The sequence below is a fragment of the Vanessa atalanta genome, chromosome 26 (genome assembly GCF_905147765.1).
Source record: "Vanessa atalanta chromosome 26, ilVanAtal1.2, whole genome shotgun sequence".
In the NCBI taxonomy this organism is placed as follows: domain Eukaryota; kingdom Metazoa; phylum Arthropoda; class Insecta; order Lepidoptera; family Nymphalidae; genus Vanessa; species Vanessa atalanta.
This window is the reverse complement of record NC_061896.1, coordinates 7,290,071-7,307,246: the sequence shown is the minus strand read 5'-3', so window position 1 is coordinate 7,307,246 and position 17,176 is coordinate 7,290,071. Positions and strand designations below refer to the sequence as shown.

The 17,176-nt window shown below is 34.4% G+C and overlaps 2 protein-coding genes across 3 annotated transcripts in view; both read right to left on the bottom strand.

Annotated features, from left to right (window-relative positions):
* LOC125074073 (heterogeneous nuclear ribonucleoprotein L) overlaps positions 1 to 17,176 on the bottom strand; it is a 408,322-nt gene that overhangs the window by 98,332 nt on the left and 292,814 nt on the right. The window lies entirely within an intron of this gene.
* Positions 14,316 to 15,230, bottom strand: LOC125074074. The gene has a single exon (XM_047685306.1). It carries the CDS (start codon positions 15,228 to 15,230, stop codon positions 14,478 to 14,480), a length of 753 nt encoding a protein of 250 aa, XP_047541262.1. The 3' UTR covers positions 14,316 to 14,477.

Sequence of the window (17,176 nt, the reverse complement as noted above, 5' to 3'; positions counted from 1 at the left end):
CCCAGTACCTTGGAATCTACAACGTTACAATCTATCTACAAACAACGAGGCGGTTAAGTTCCTTTGATCTATATAAGCCCCGAACCTCCTGTGTCATCATTTATTGTATATTCTATTACTATGTTTATTTTTATTTCGACATATTTCTATTTCCCTCTAACAATCGTATAACCGAACAACCAAGAAAGAGACGAACATACGGCGTTAATTCGTTAATGAATAGTGACGTAATGACGACGATATTAGACGTACTTGAATTATATTAAAAGCAATAGATGTCTAGATTTCATAATTATTCGAAACTAACGCTAATGAGGCATTTTAAACGCTGACAAATTCTTAAAACAACACATTATATTTAATGCGACACAGTCCCAACTCGAAATGCGGTGTACACATGTTACGACCATGTCAAAACATGTCACTGATGTGCACTTTGTACGTGTAAATCATTGCTAGAGAAAACAGATGTTTCTCATCCTCAGTATAACCTTTCGTATAACTAAATGAAAAAACAAACGATTTTCAACTTTATTCTTATTAGATGTAAGGTTGAGCTATTTTTTTATAAATAGCAAAAGATATTTTGTAAAATTCGCAGAAAGTAGAGTAGTCATGCGAATACGCTTATGAGTTAGATATGTGAAACGTACCGAAATAAATTTCAAGCGAATTAGAAATATTGAAATAACAATGCCTCGGAAAATATATAGTCAGCTGGGTTGAGGAGAGACAAATGTTTTAAGTGAATTATGAAAGCTTGGAATGCGGTGTTAGGTGGAAACAAAAAGAAACGAGACTTACAGTAGTCCTTTATGTTGTGTATCATTTGATATGACACCTATTATAATTATAATAATAGTAATTAGCAAAATTATCATTATATAGCCTTTCGGAAAATGTGTTGGTAACATCTGATGGCAACTCTGGCCCCGCGCGCGTTCATTGGTGAAACCAAAGAGCGCGCGCGCCCAGGCTTCCATGTGTGTTACACATTTCCGTCCCTTTTCATGACATCACTCCCGCACATTGCAAGAAAGAGAGAGAAAAGCTGTTATACACATGCAGGACCAACAGTTTAAACAAGGCACGGGTATGTAGACAATGGCAACTTCGAGTTTCCGGACGGTAACTGAGAAAGTATCTTTACTTTATATACACCCAATCCGGGGATTTGAACCCAGGACCTAGAGGTTCAAATCCCTGGGTTCAAATCCCAAATTGGGCTCAGCTAGAGCTGAACCCTTATAATCCAGCGACTATACCAACGAAGCAGTCTTTACAATAATCTACAAAATTTAAGTTACATCCACAAGTTTAATAATACATACTTTTATTCTTTATAACGGATATCTTGTTTTCTTTAGCACAATCATTATGTTTTCTGTTGTACAGAATTTACTGTCAGTTTTCGTTAGAACGTCGGTCAGTTTGACGTTTTTCTCACCAACTACAATAATATAAAATATTCCTATTTACCCCTACTTTTAAGCTTATCACTTGTGTTAGGAGTGGGGAGGACGATGGCCCGAGGGGTCGGGATCGATCCTGCGACTTTACATCGCTGGGCGGTCCGTTAATCATTGCGCTAGCATTAGCAGCCTGTAAATTTCCCACTGCTGGGCTAAAGGCCTCCTCTCCTTTGAGGAGAAGGTTTGGAGCATATTCCACCACGCTGCTCCAATGCGGGTTGGCGGAATACACATGTGGCTGAATTTCGTTGAAATTAGCCACATGCAGGTTTCCTCACGATGTTTTCCTTCACCGCCGAGCACGAGATGAATTATAAGCACAAATTAAGCACATGAAAATTCAGTGGTGCCTGCCTGGGTTTGAACCCGAAATCATCGGTTAAGATGTACGCGTTCTAACCACTGGGCCATCTCGGCTCTCTTGCATTGCGCTAGTGACGCTTAAATAATAAACTATATGAACTATCGCACAATAATTATATCCACCAGTTCAAATTCCATTTCAAAAACGAACAACCAAGCTTACCTTTTAAAAATAATAAAATATACAAATAAAGTGAGATATTCCTTAAAAAAAAAATCGGAAATACGAATAATAAAAAAATAAAACATATTTTCGTTTACAAGTTGACTCGAAAACCAGTCGAGTAAATAAAGTACACCCGCCCCGGGGATTAGACGGAGGAATCCTGGATTTAGTTGAGATTTTATACAGAGATCGGACGTAAGGATAGGACATACTAAGTCAATATGAACACGTCGGGTTGGTTGAGCAATTAGGTTAAAAGTCTGTAATTAAAACCGTATATCTATTGGTTGATTTGAATGTTAATGTGATTAGTGCAGTATAATAAACTAGTAGGTCGCCCGCGAAACTTCGCTTCGTTTATGCAAAAGATATTTTATGAATTACAAAACCTATGGCAGGTTTTGTTTTGATTTAATTTCAATGTAAGCTGCAAGTCACTCATCTCCAATCACTATAAAATCTACTCTAAAATTAGTAACAATTTAGTAAAATGCCATCAAGAACCCTCTTTATTTTTCTGCACGTCTACGGCTGGAGCTCTTCAAAATGATACTATAATCGATTTTTATGTGCAGCTATTGACCCTTAATCGCTGAGACAAAAATCGGCTTACGCTGTTAATATATAAAGGTGTCCCGCTGCCGTGTGTCTGGTAAAAATTACATTTGTAATTATCATTTATTTATTGTTAATTAATTTACCACATAAGTATTAAATATGACATCCAAATTATACTTAATTCAATAGTTAAAATTAAAAACTACCGACTCGGAATGTAAATTTCACCGAGAAGTCATCATAAAAAATAACGTAAAATAATAACCTTTTGATGTTCCACTACTGGGCAAAGCCTTAAGTTACATTCTCATCCAACAAGTGCAGGCATCTTCACGACGTTTTCCTTCATCGCCGAGCAGGAGATGAATTATAAATTCAATTTAAGCACATATATTCAATGGTGCCTGCCGCGGGCTTGGACTCAAAATCATTGGTTAAGATTCACGTCTTTTAACCACTAGGCCATTACGGCTATATCAATCATGTACATTAATATTATATTTATATACATTTTAATAACTGTTGCCTTGTAATTCAATGCCTTTTAATCAATCTTTATTTTTTGAGCATGACGTTCCCAATACTAGAGTTTCGTCCTCTGAGGGTAACTCTGTATATACGACGATACATAAAAGGATAACCTTCAAACAAATAAAAATTGAGCTGTTTCTTTGTTTGTTTGCAAGTTCACAGTTGATGGAGATTAGGTAGAAGACTACAATAAATATATATATATATATATATATATATATTGTATTGTTTTATAATATTATATTATATTTTTTTATTTCCACCATTTTTTTTTCTCTGTCCTATCTATACTCTACGAACTAATCTATACTAATATTATAGAGATAAGAAGAGGAAGTAACTCACTACTGAACCGAATTTCATGCAATTTAATATAAGGCAAGCTTAAACTAAGGGAAGGACATTATTTCTTTTTTATGCCAAGCGTCTGACGAGCAACCCCTAAATCGCGAGACGATATCTAATAATAAGTCCATAATAAGTCGTATAAGTAAACCTCGTAATACTGTATGTAAGATATTATAATACACTCTAAGCCAAAGTGTGCCTAATGATATTTTAGTTTTCGAAGCTTTTTTTGCCCTACAAAGCAGTCTTAGCCGTACAAAAATTTAGAATGCGTTGTCTTTCCCGAGTCGGGGATTACTCGTGGCAGTCTTGAGTGCCTTGCTGTATAAACATTCTCTATACGAACATGTCAACTCAATTTGCAAGACTCCGGCCACTGGACTTAGGAAGTGTGTTCTGCGTCCTGATTTATAAGACGGCTCCATTGCATTTATATTATTATTTAACGTAGTATTTATTCTTTATATATTGAAAAATGTAACTAAAGAATTACAAAAAAATATTTGAATTTTGTCGTTGTCCATTGATTGTATTTTTTTCATTTTAATCAGTTTAAACACCATACAGTTTTATCTTCAGTGCGTAAAAAATATATAAATATAAAAGGCATTCACACACCATAGAAGTGACACATGATAATTAAATTAAATTGAATTCACAAGCGTTTCGATATTTGCAACGATATTTTATTCCTATATAAATACTAGGTGATGGCCTTGCAAGCCTGTTGGGTATGTACCACCCGTTCATCATACAATCAACCACTAAGCAGTAATTGGTGGTAGCTTGGTATTGTTGTGTTTCGGTTTGAAGGGCGAGTGACTACAGGTAAAAGGGATAACTTCCCTAACTCTGTTCCAAGGGTTGTTGACGTGTTAGTCATATAAGAAATGGTTACAATTTCATACGGCGCCAATGTCCATTATCAGTGGTAACAACTTACCATCATAAAAGGATATATAAAAAAAAAACTTCAATGCAAAATTTTAATAATTCATCAATCAACAAAATCCCTTGACCAACATAACATTGATAACAGTGGGATGCACTTGCATAATAATTATTAATAAATTGCCTACTATACGAATTAAGGCAAGTACAATAATTTAAACTACCGTCGATTGGACAATTTATTAAACGGCAACACCGTGTCCGCTTGTTGATAAACGACTCATTAATTTAAATTACGTCGACATCATTAATACTACCGAATAACTGAAAATATATGTATTTATAATTAATACAATTTTTAACATAAAAAAGCTTTAAATCTGACACAAAAAAAAATAATGCAGAACAATAACAATTTTATGAAAAAAAGAGACAGGTGATATCTGTCAAAACACATACTTCACTATACAAAAATTTATCTTCTTTAAATAAAACAAGAATACATCTCATCTCAACATACTCAGTACATGAAATTTCTCTGAAATCTTTAGCGTCATACGTCACACACAGGAACATTGCACTACCATCCGACGCTTAAACTTAATTCTCATCGCGCATAAAGAACTCTAATAAAACGAGTTAAACATTTCTGTAACGTAAGATCGATGTGAGGTTACTAACGGATAGGAATATACGTCCTGTGAAGAAGTTTCGACAAGAATTTCAGAAATAAATCCGTAAGCGTGTCTTGGCACATGTTACCTTTTACCTACAATTACTTTTCTATGTCAGTTAAACTATGTTCTATCAATACTATCTACAGTAAGATTATAAATACGAAAGTAACTCTGTCTGTTATACCTTCACGACCAAAGCACTGAGCGGAATTTGATTGAAACTTGAATCCCAAGGAAAGACATATCTAATTCCAACCATAAGATGAAAAAAGTCAAATAAACAACATTTGACAGCAAATTGAAGCGATATCATTGGTCGAGGGCTTGATAAATCTATAATAAAAAAGGCGTTTTGAATATCGGAATTTTGGAAGTAAAATTAAAGTGGTTAAGTGCAGTAATTGTGTTGTATTATAAACAAAGACATATCAATCATAAACTCTTAGTAGTGCAGTCAATTATTATTTTTAGCATTTTCTTTTAAAAAAAAAAAAACTTTATACCTAACATCTGTGAAAAACGTGAACGAACCCACCGGTGATAATTAGGTTTATCAGAAAACACTAGTAATATCTCTATCTGACATCTTCATACATTTACCTTACTATACGTTATTCGTCGTCTTCTGGTCCGTAAGTATTACGAATTGGTCCATCTGAATCATACCTCATAGACATTTCTTCTATTCGTTTTTGAATATATTAACTGGACATTATTTGACTGTCGATCACTATTTGTAATTGATCTTGATTGCGAACGAAACAAAACAAAGCGTTGAACGTCGAAGATAATTTTTTATAAGATCTTCGTTTCCAACTCGCTTTGTATAGGTATTTTTATAACAGTAAATACTTTTTCATAATATTTTTATCAAATACAAGCAAATCTGAAAACGATTTAAAACAAACGAAACGAAATAGAATAACTTCGATTCAACAAATGCGACCTATTTTCATTTGAAAAGCTTCAACGCTTCAATAAAACTCATATGTAATAAGCTTAACTCGGTTAACCAACTTTGTGACCACGTCCAAGTTTCAAGTTGTACGGAAACGTTATTGTCATATACTTCCTTCCTAGACATGGATGGGGTTGGTCGTGTTTGTTCAAACATTGGCCCACTGCGGCCTGAACTTGACCAAACAAGAGGGCTGTGAGAAAGTTTAACCGCACGTGATTAGGGGGAATGGGGGGTTTATTCTTGTTTTTGAATAAAACTATACTTCTCCAATTTCGAACTTTGAACACGTTTTGCGATAACAATTAACATTATATGTAAAACAAAACGAGCGATATTAACTAAAATTAGTAAAGTTTAATTAGGTATTGCAGAATTCTGTACAAGTAAACCTTAGCCAATGATATTAAGTTACTATTTTAATACATTATTCCTATAATGTTTTGTAAAATGAGTACTAATCATCAAGACATGTGTTAACAGATTTCGAGAAAAACCGACTCTCAGTAATTAACATCTAAAATATTCGAAGAAATTATATTATTTATTTACGTTTAATCAGAAAGGTAATTCCACAAAAAATGACTTGAAATGAAAATGAATATTTATAAATTACAATAAAGTCTAAACGTAAACAGTAGAGTTTGATTAGGATTTAGGAGAGGGAACAGCTCAGATGAGATGTTTCCTTATTCGGGCCGTTCAAACACATGCCTTCGGGCTGTGGGCGTGTTAGGGTGACGGCCCTGCGCGTTTTTTCAATCAGGACAGAGGTCGAGGATATCATTAAATCTTCGCCACAGCTGCCGACCAATGTTACGTTGAAACCAAAAATGTTAGGATATGAAACAGTTGATTGCACTCGGAGCCTTCACGGAAGGGGCCGCGGGTGCTTTACGACGTAGCCTGTAGCCCGTAGCACCGCAGATACGTGCAATCACAAACCTTTTAATGGTTATGAATCACACTACCCCAGCTTATCTTTACGTACAAAAAATTGTGAAAAAAAAAACATTTAATCTTTCATAAATCTCAATTGTTTCCACGAATATAACTTCCAAAATAATATCTCATAAAACATTCTTTCTGCATTATCATCAATGCAATTTACCCTTCAGTAACCTTCTTAATAAATTCTACTATAAGTACCTAAAAGGTTGAAACTTGAAAGAGATCCTTTATCGGGATTAGTAAAGATAGGATCGCCTTTGTAAACTTCAATTTCCTCGTTATAGTGCTGTTTTAACGTAATGATATCTTAAAAAAATAAAATTACGACAAAGGGATCAACGATATCTAATAAAATCGGTAAATCTTTATCAAATAAAATTTATTTTATATTATATACTAAAGTAGAATCTACATTCCGAACCGATGTAAGCTTTGAACTCAATTTGACAATGTGAAATGATTCAAAAGTGCTTGCAAGAGCGTATTTGAATTTTGATTTTGATATTTTTGATGACATTACATTACATTAACAGCCTCTAAATTTCCCACTGCTGGGCTAAGGCTTCCTCTCCCTTTGAGGAGAAGGTTTTGAGCATATTCCACCACGCTGCTCCAATTCGGGATGGTGGAATACACATGTGGCAGAATATCGTTGAAATTAGATACATGCGGGTTTCCTCACGATGTTTTCCTTCAAATTAAGCACATGAAAATTCAGTGGTGCTTGCCTTGAACCCGAAATCATCGGTTAAGATGCACGCGTTCTAACCACTGAAATAATAAGATCGTCTAAGTTTTTCTTTTAAATGATAACGTTTACAAACCATTTACATATATCTTAATGTATCTGATGTGTTTGAATTCCTAATCCGTGCCCAATGTTCCATTCTCATAGAGACTTATGATTAAACATGAAACTATGCGTAACATATGTTCGGATATAACGAACGTTAAAAGCATTCCGAATTTAAACAGCCGGCGAAGAATGCCCGCATGAATGAAAGCCAATCTTGCAATTGTAATTGATGTCAAATATAATTTTCTTTATATATACATAATTCTTCTGTACGTTTGTATGACACTGAACTCCTTCCATACGGCTTACTGATTTTTATGTGTGTTCGAGTGAGTCCCAGGTGTTTTAGATTTGACACGTAAGATGGCGCTGCGATCCGGATTAGATAATTCGTTTTTAAAATAAAAACTTAATTCTTAGTAAGATTTCTTTATTGGATATGAAGTCGAGAATGACAGCTTATTTTCATATAGATTTTAGATAAAGGTCGGTACCAGAACTTTTTTAATTGGAAGATAAATATAATAATAATTAAATAACATACAAAAGAATAATTTATGGCAACACTTAAAAGAAAACTATCATAATTATCATCTGTCACAATACAATACTTTCATATTAATAATTAATAACAAACTACGTCAAACATAAAATCAAACAATAAATGAACAATTTTAATAAATTTTCCGATTGCAAGAATCAAAACCATTTAAACGAAAATTGTAAATACCAGAAAATCACATTCGATAAAAGGAGAAACGAAGCATAACGAACGTATTCACGATCGGAAAACAACAGCGAATGTTTCTAAAAGAGCGAACATTAAAAGGACTCCACAAACTTCGTAAATAAAACGACCAAAAAAATATTCCATCCAAATTAATCATCAGCTACTCGTATGACGTATAAAAGTCACGCGTTGAAAAGTCTATCATTCAGCGTTGAGTGGTTATTATTAGAGAAAAGACATAAATAGAAAACTCATACGTTTTCCTAGGACGCATGCGATTTTAGACTTTATTTGCAGGTGAAACGGATTCGAGTAAATGACGTCCGACTGTACTCCCAGATGTATCTGAGTGAGTCAGAAATTCTATTGGACGTCATCTCCATATCTCTAGGAATCTAGTTCATACATAGCAACCAATTATACGTTAAATTTAGTCTTTGAGGCTTATTTAATCTTAATCTTAATATTAAAACAACATCAAAGCCTTCCGAGATGAAAATTTGTTGGAGAAAATTCAATAAGGATTAAATTTTAATTTATGAATAATTGTATTGAATCATATAAACTGGTCCAAGTAGACTCTTACGAGAATCTTAAAATTGTCATCCTAACGAATAATACAAATACTAAAAGTAAATATTTGGTTGTTTGTTACATTTTACGATAAACCGATCATCATGAAATTGGACGTTGTCACGGGTACAGGGGAGAACATAGACAAAGAACTGACACACGAGCCGGTAAATCAGGGGCTACCACCAAGTAAAAATTGTTTTAAAATTAGCGTTACAATAATTGAATATAAGGTAAGATAAGAGCAAAGAGGCTTCTTAAAGGCAAACGCGGTCATCTTAATACTTACCATCAAGTATGACTGTTATCAAGAAGATTCATATTATTCTAGATTAATAACTTCGTGCAGGTCCACTATAGACCCGATCGAAACCTATCCATAATTACAGATCGATAAGAAACAAAGATTTTTGAGTCGATAACATATAATATAACCGCAAAATTCGTATAATAGACATATTACACACAAATCCATGAAATTCAACGGGAGGCCATGTTTGATGGTTACGGGTGCGTTCAAAAATTGTATTTCCTACGATGGTATGGTAGTTAGTATATTTATATTTCTTTAGTTTCGTTTATTACGAGCGAAGTCGGGTTATCATGTAGTAGTTAATAACTTTGTTCCAGCGCGATATCTCAACCATTTGTACGATGGAAGTTCTCGACACATCCGAACCATATCAGCTACATAGCTTAACCATAAATCCTGCTTTGCATCATGATAACAATCTCGAAGGCAATTAATCGGTGTAGTGTTAACGAGACAGCCTGTTAATTGCATATTAATTATAAATTTGCTCGTTAACGGTGGAGCATCTTGGAAGTTTTTAGATTTTATATGCTCCAAATTTTTTTAGTTCGTGGACGTCGAATATTTTTTTCTTAATTCATTGCCCGTAATATATTAAGAGTGGAGTTGAGTTGAAAAGTTTTCTGCAATTTTATTCTCTTACAAGTAATTAAAAAAAAAAAACAATAAAATCACTACAATAATAGCAGTTCTTAGTTCTATCATTTATTATTATTTTGTGAACACAAATTTAAATTTTCAAATTTTGCTATTTTTTACAAAAAATAATAAGAGATGAAAAAACACGTTAAATAATCTGTTCTCGGTAGAATCTACATTCCGAACCGGTGGTAATCAATTTAATCTTGTAAGATGTCGAATCCCAAGTGCTAATGCATTTTCGGATTTGAGTATAATAACGATCAAATCATTTTTATAAGTTTTTCTTGATGGTGGTTTCTGTAAGCTCGCCTGGTAAGATACTCATTACATATTATCACACATAAATGGTGGCACATTCGCATAAATAGATCGTGTTGTTTAGTAAGATCAAACTAAACCTTAACACTATTTTTACTTCTTTTTATTGATACGGTTAATGTCAAAATGATGACTAAACTCTCATTTAGAGTGACATACGTGGTAGAGGCTACTGCGGGTCTTTATTATTTTATTTATTTTACTCTTTTTTGCACACCAAATATACATAATGATAAAAAAAAAAAAAAAAATATATATATAGTCTTTAAAACGAAGTTGGCCAAGCAAAAGGCGGTCTTATGGCTTATAAGCCATTTCTTCCAGACAACCTTTGGGTTAGAGGAATAATGTGTATGGAAGACGGCAATATGGTGGTGCAGTAAAAACTTACATAATGGAATAATAACAAATACAACTCAATAAATATAGCAGATACATAAATACAAAAAATACTAATAAATAAAATATAAAACAAATTATAGATATTTATAGATAAATCATATATACATACATATATCTATATAGTATATGTAATAAAAATATATATATATATATATATATATATATATAATATTATTAATAAATATAATAGAAAGTATAATAGGATATTAAATAACTGTATCTCAAATGTCATCATTATTACAGTCCAAATAGAATTTCTTCAGAGAATTTTTAAATATTTGTAGTGATTTAGATTGTCTTATGCTTAGCGGTAAGTTGTTCCAAAGTGTTATTGCCTGCACTGTGAAGGACTGCTTATAATATTTACTGCTATAGGCGGGCAGTTTTAGGATGAGGCTTCGTGATGATCGTATACTATACTGATCTCCAAGAAATTCGAATTTCTCCTTCAAATAACAAGGAGCGGTCGGATTAAACAACACACAGTACAGAAGAGAGAGAGTATGCAAGTTTCGGCGACGGCGTATAGGGAGCCACTTGAGCTTTGAACGAAATTCTGAAACATGGTCATACTTTCGGAGACCGAAAATAAACCGAATAGCTAGATTTTGTAATCGCTCAAGTTTATTAAGCTGGTCCTCGGTTAGATTAAGATAGCTTGCGTCCGCGTAATCGAGAATAGATAGTAGAAGGGAGCTTGCTAACATAGTTTTGGTAGGAATTGGTAATACTTTTTGTAGACGTCGCAAGGAGTTCAATGACGCGTATGTTTTTTTACTAATTTCAGTTAGATGTTCTGACCAGGAAAGTGTTTGGTCTAGATGTATGCCAAGGTCTTTAACTGTTGAGCAGTAAGATATATTAGTGCCGTTGTAAACAACTTGGGGAATGTTCGCCCAATCAATTCTTGCAGTCATAGCTGGGCTGCCAATAACAATGACTTGTGACTTGGTAGGATTTATTTTAAGACCATACTGATTGCTCCATTTAGAAATTGCCACTAGATCTCTGTTAATAGCAGCAATTGCGTTAGGCAGGTTCTCAAGGGTTGAGTGTTGATATATTTGAATATCGTCTGCATACATGTGATAGAGAGAAGAAATAACATGAGTAATCGAGTTAATGAAGATAGAGAAAAGTAAGGGAGACAACACGCAACCTTGAGGTACCCCAGCACGAACTTCACACCATGACGAGAAAGTCTCGTCGATACGAATTCGTTGTCTTCTACCTCTGAGGTAACTCTGAAACCAATCTTTCACTGATGGAGATATGTTTAAAGAACATAACAGACTCAACAAGATATCGTGATCGACGCAATTGAATGCGTTACTGAAGTCTAGGAGCACTAAAATTGTGAGCTGTTTGTTGTCCATAGCCCATCGAATGTCGTCTGTGACTTTAACTAAGGCTGTGGAAGTACTATGACCTGTACGGAAACCGGATTGGTAAGGATCAAGAAGAGAGTGTTCGTAAAGGAAAGTATTAAATTGTTGGAAAATTAGTTTTTCAAGTACTTTGGAAAGGAAAGGGAGAATAGAGATGGGACGAAAGTCGGAAGTTGATTGGGGATTACTTTTTTTGGGGATTGGAATGATTAGTGCATCTTTCCATGCGTCAGGAAACTTTTGACAGGTAAGGGAAAAATTGAGTATATGAGTTAACACAGGAGTAACAATGTCAAGGATTGGGATGATCATATTACGACTGATACAGTCTGTGCCAACAGCATTCGAGGTCATCGACATTATGTTTTTTTTAACATCACAGTCAGAGAAAGACGCGAAGCTAAACGGAGGAAAGTTAGGAGTTGGATGAGAAGAGATAATATTAATTGTGTTACTTTTTTCGTCGCTATTAAGTGCGGCTGAAGAAGCAAAGTGTTGATTAAGGTGTTCAATGTCAATATTTATAGAAGTATTATGAGAGGATTTACCAACTCCAAGAGATTCGAGAAATTTCCAAGTTTTTGCTGTATCGCCGTTTTCGACAGATTGGAAAATATGGCGTCGTTGAGCATCTCTACACGATGTATTGCAGCGATTTCGCGCTTTATTGTATTTTTCTCTGTTAGAATCAGAGTTATTTAATTTAAATTTGAACTTAGCTTTATTTTTTTTATCAATTAGATCCTTTATGTTATCACTCAACCAAGGCGCTGGGAGGTGTTTTCTTTTGATCGGTTTAATGGGCGCGTGTTTATCATAAAGCTGCGTAATTAATGAATTAAAAACTACAAGTTTTTGGTCGATTGTTTTGGCAGCTATAACCGCAGTCCAATCTAGTTTGGAAGCATCGTCACAAAGCCGGGTCTGGTCCATTCCTCCAAAACTACGCTGCAGAAGTATTCTCGATTTCGCTTTAGGAGGACGGATTTTATATGAGAGATAGATCATGTCATGATACGAGAAGGCGTCAGCAGAACATTGACCGAATTTAGTAACAGAGTCCGGAGAAGAGACCATAATAAGATCCAGAAGTGAAGGTGAAGAGCCAGGAAAATAGTGTGTTGCCATAAGAGGTAAGATTTTCATGTTATGGGATTCCGTTATGTCTATTAATTGCCTGCTCTTAGTGTCGCCTTTAAGCAAGCAGGTGTTAAAATCTCCCATAATGATAGCGTGGCTGTAACCTGGGATAAGATTTCCTAATAGGTTTTCAAAAGAAGGGTAGTAATTGATTAGTGAAGAAGGGTTATAGTAGACACCAAGAAGGATTTTAGTGCAATTAGATAAGGAAACTTCAATAAATAGATGTTCGGCCGCATCAGCCGAGGAAGACGGGGGTGATGAACTAAGTAAAGCAAAAGGGATGTGGGACCGCAAATAGATCGCCACTCCGCCTCCTCTCTTGCTAATGCGGTCGTTACGGATAAGTCTGAAACCAGGTAATGAGTACGACGTAGAAGGTAGACATGGCTTAAGCCATGACTCCGATACAAGTATGGCGTGAATGTTACGGGAGTCAAAAGACGCAAGCAAATCAGGATAATGGGCCGGTATACTTTGTGCATTAATGTGAATGACATTAAAATTTTTCAGACAGTCTGAGAAGTAAAAATCAATGGCGACATTAAGCGGAAGAGGTAATGTACTGTGGTAACTATCATCACTGGATGAATCATCAGAAGACAAAGACAGAAAATAGTCACTATCTAAACTAATATTTGATGACATACTGATAATAATAAAATAATTGTAAATAAATACAATAAATGAATATAATAGACTATAAATAAATATCAATAAGATGAGCTAAAATAAACCTACACTAAACTGCTGTGATATAATAAATAAATGTAGACAGCAACCACCTTCTAACCCGCCAGCTATATGAAAATACCAAAAAAAAAATTACAAACAAATATTTAACAATAACCAGACTACGCGTAAACAATAGCAAATATTAAACTAAACGAATCCAAATATATATCTATCGTTAAGATTATTAAATGTAGTAGCTAAATAAAAAAATCTATATAAATAAATTAAAAACAACACTAAAAGTTAAATTATGTTTACATCATTATAACTGCTAACATGTTTCCGAACGCAATATTTCATCTTTTTTATCTGTCGCTTGCCATTCTTTACAATTTGACGTTTGACAATTGAATTTTGATATTAATAACAATCAAATACGTAAATTCAATACATCAAAGTTATTACATTAAAAGCTTACAATAAGTGGGTAGAACTAAATCTAATTCATGAACAAAGTGGAATAAACAAAACAGAAGCACCCACATAATAAAACATAGCGTTCGTGAATAATAACAAGTATACTAACTACTTTTTAACAGTCCTGACCGCCCTTACACTCCTAGAATTAATGCCTTTAGTGGTTTTGGAGGCTTCCTCTGAAAGTGTCGACGCTTGCGGGATTGATGCATCAGTCGCAGAGCTTGGAATCGCCTGAAGTTCAGCCATGGTGGAGATATGATGCCGCGTGCCATCAGGAGACAGAACTATGATGATACCGTCCCGAGTCCAGCACTTTGTTACCCCAAAACGTTTCCTTGCAGCCAAGAATGTTTTGTGCCGACTCTTCGTAAGGAACTCTGACATCGTTATCCCAGTGCCTTTGAGATTCGTCTTAGCCGACCAGACTTTGTCCTTCACGCTGCCATCCTTAAATCTAATTAATATTGGACGGGGCTTCTGAGTGACCGTGTGACCCAGCCGGTGACAATACTTAAAGGAGTCGGGAGTAATGTGTGGCAGTTTAAGATGCTCAGTAATAATTTTCAATGCATTGTCACCAACATTCTCTTTACTCACTTCATCGACTCCGTGCAGTAGAACAACTTTCTTCCTCGAGTGCATTTCAAGCTGATCATATTGCCTTGATAGAAATTCAACTTGCAATTGCAAATTTTCTAAGGCAGTCAGGACAAAAGATCGAAAAGCATTGAACTGCGAGTTGATGTTGGATGTTGGGCTCGTCGCAGGTATAGAAGTCTTCAGCTCTCTTTGGAACTCTGACATTTTGGTGTTAAAAAGTGTAGTGAGTTCTTCAATAGTGACTTTAATAGACTCCATAATGTCAATGTGTTGTTGTAGTTTATCACTTGGTAATTCACAGTTTTGTATTAAGCGTAAGCACAGTTATTGTTTTATAGTAAAGTAGCTGGCAGGCGGTAAGGGGTCACATGAACATATTTATTAAAATTATAAACTTGATTTTGTATTTTTAACAAATTAAAATATGAGGAGCACAAAGAATTTCGACTTGTTTATTTTACACCTACCGCACGAAAAAAAGTACTTTACTATGTATTAATTAGTTAATCTCCAACAAAAACGTTCATATATCTCTGACTACATATAAATGCTAAGAGAATCTAAGGCTTAGCAGTGATTTACCAACGTAAGGAATCATAAATGCCACTTAAATTCAAATGGCATAATTCTCTCGTTCCACGATCACGTGAATACTTTGTCAGCGTAACAGTAATCATTACTTTTACACTATTTCCTTAATACATCTTAGTTCTATCACTTATCCTGTTACAATAACGAGGTTAAACTATAATAGTTCAGACGGTCTTAGACAGGATTCTTCGTGTTGGAGACACGACTAGGGTTTCTCTCGAGGCTTAGTCAAGACGATGTACCGAGCAAGAGAATTCTAAGTCAATGGGACATTTTATTCTATTAAACATAAGCACTTTATTTCTATAAATAACGTCTATACGTTGAGGTGAGACATATTAAAACATCGACGGTATCAAATTGCTCAAACACCGGAATCAACTTTGATAAAATGGAACAGGCCTAGACATATTTGTCACATTTTAGATTATATTTGGCCAAAATTACAACCAAATCGGTCTTCCGCAGTGGCTGACGATATCGCAGCAGGTCTCGAAGTAGATGTTAAAACTAATATATTAAACTATTTCCAAAAGAATTGGCCTTGACTAGCAGAATTCAAAAATTTGAGGAATGAATGATTGAACTAGTTTGTTTGTCCAGGAGTGAGTTTATTTTATTGATATTTTTCTGTACAAATGAAGCTGTTCAAACTCAATCTCAAATTCCTTTATTCAATATAGAAGCATTACACTTACTTATTAATAGTCAAATTAAACACTACCACCGGTTCAGAAAAGGAAACACCCTGACCTAAGAAGAACCGGAAGAAACTCAGCGGGTCTTTTTTTTTGTCAATCTAATTAAACACATATATTGAATATGAATAGAAATAGCCAGGAGGCGATCGTTTCATTCCCAAGGTGCGCTATCAATCATAAACTCAATAATTGTACAGTAACCTTTCGCACACAAGCGTTCCTTAACATATTTTTTTGTTCTTCAATTAACAGTTAAAAAAGACATAGAAACAAGAACTTGTGGGAATTACATATTATTATTATATTTAATCCATAGGTTTTTATTTATAATAAAAACTATAATTAAATCACACTCTATTCCTCTATGCTAATTATAAATATGTCTATCTGTTACTCATTCACGGCTAAAATACTGAACCGAATTTGATGAAATCCGTTTGGGAGCAAAGTTGAACCCTCAAGGACAAAGAATATTTTTTACGCCTAACATCTAACGACCAAATCCTAAAAAGCAAGCGAAGCTATGAACGACAACTAGTTAGTCTATGAATTAAATTTTGACTATAAATTTTGCCAAAAATGCTTTTTAAGAAACCCAAATAAAAAACGGTCTTATTAAACACGGAATATATTATGAATATTGTCTTATAACACGCCCAAGTCTATTCGAAATCTAAAAAACCTGGCCTCGTGCCAACCCCTTTTATATTATAGCACCGCTGCTCTGGTCCAATGCAAATTCATCCCTTATAATCATATTTTTCCAACTCCTCAATCCTCAATTTAATGAATCTTAAATAATATTATTCCAACCCTTCTATATTTGCTTTTGTTCTATTTAATCACACGCGTAGAAATAAACTAGAATGTTTTTTTAGGGTTAACTTTTATACGTAGAGCCGAGATAGCCCA

Excerpts from the sequence above, each read along its gene's own strand:
- LOC125074074 (XM_047685306.1), bottom strand. The coding sequence starts at position 15,230 with ATGGAGTCTATTAAAGTCACTATTGAAGAACTCACTACACTTTTTAAC.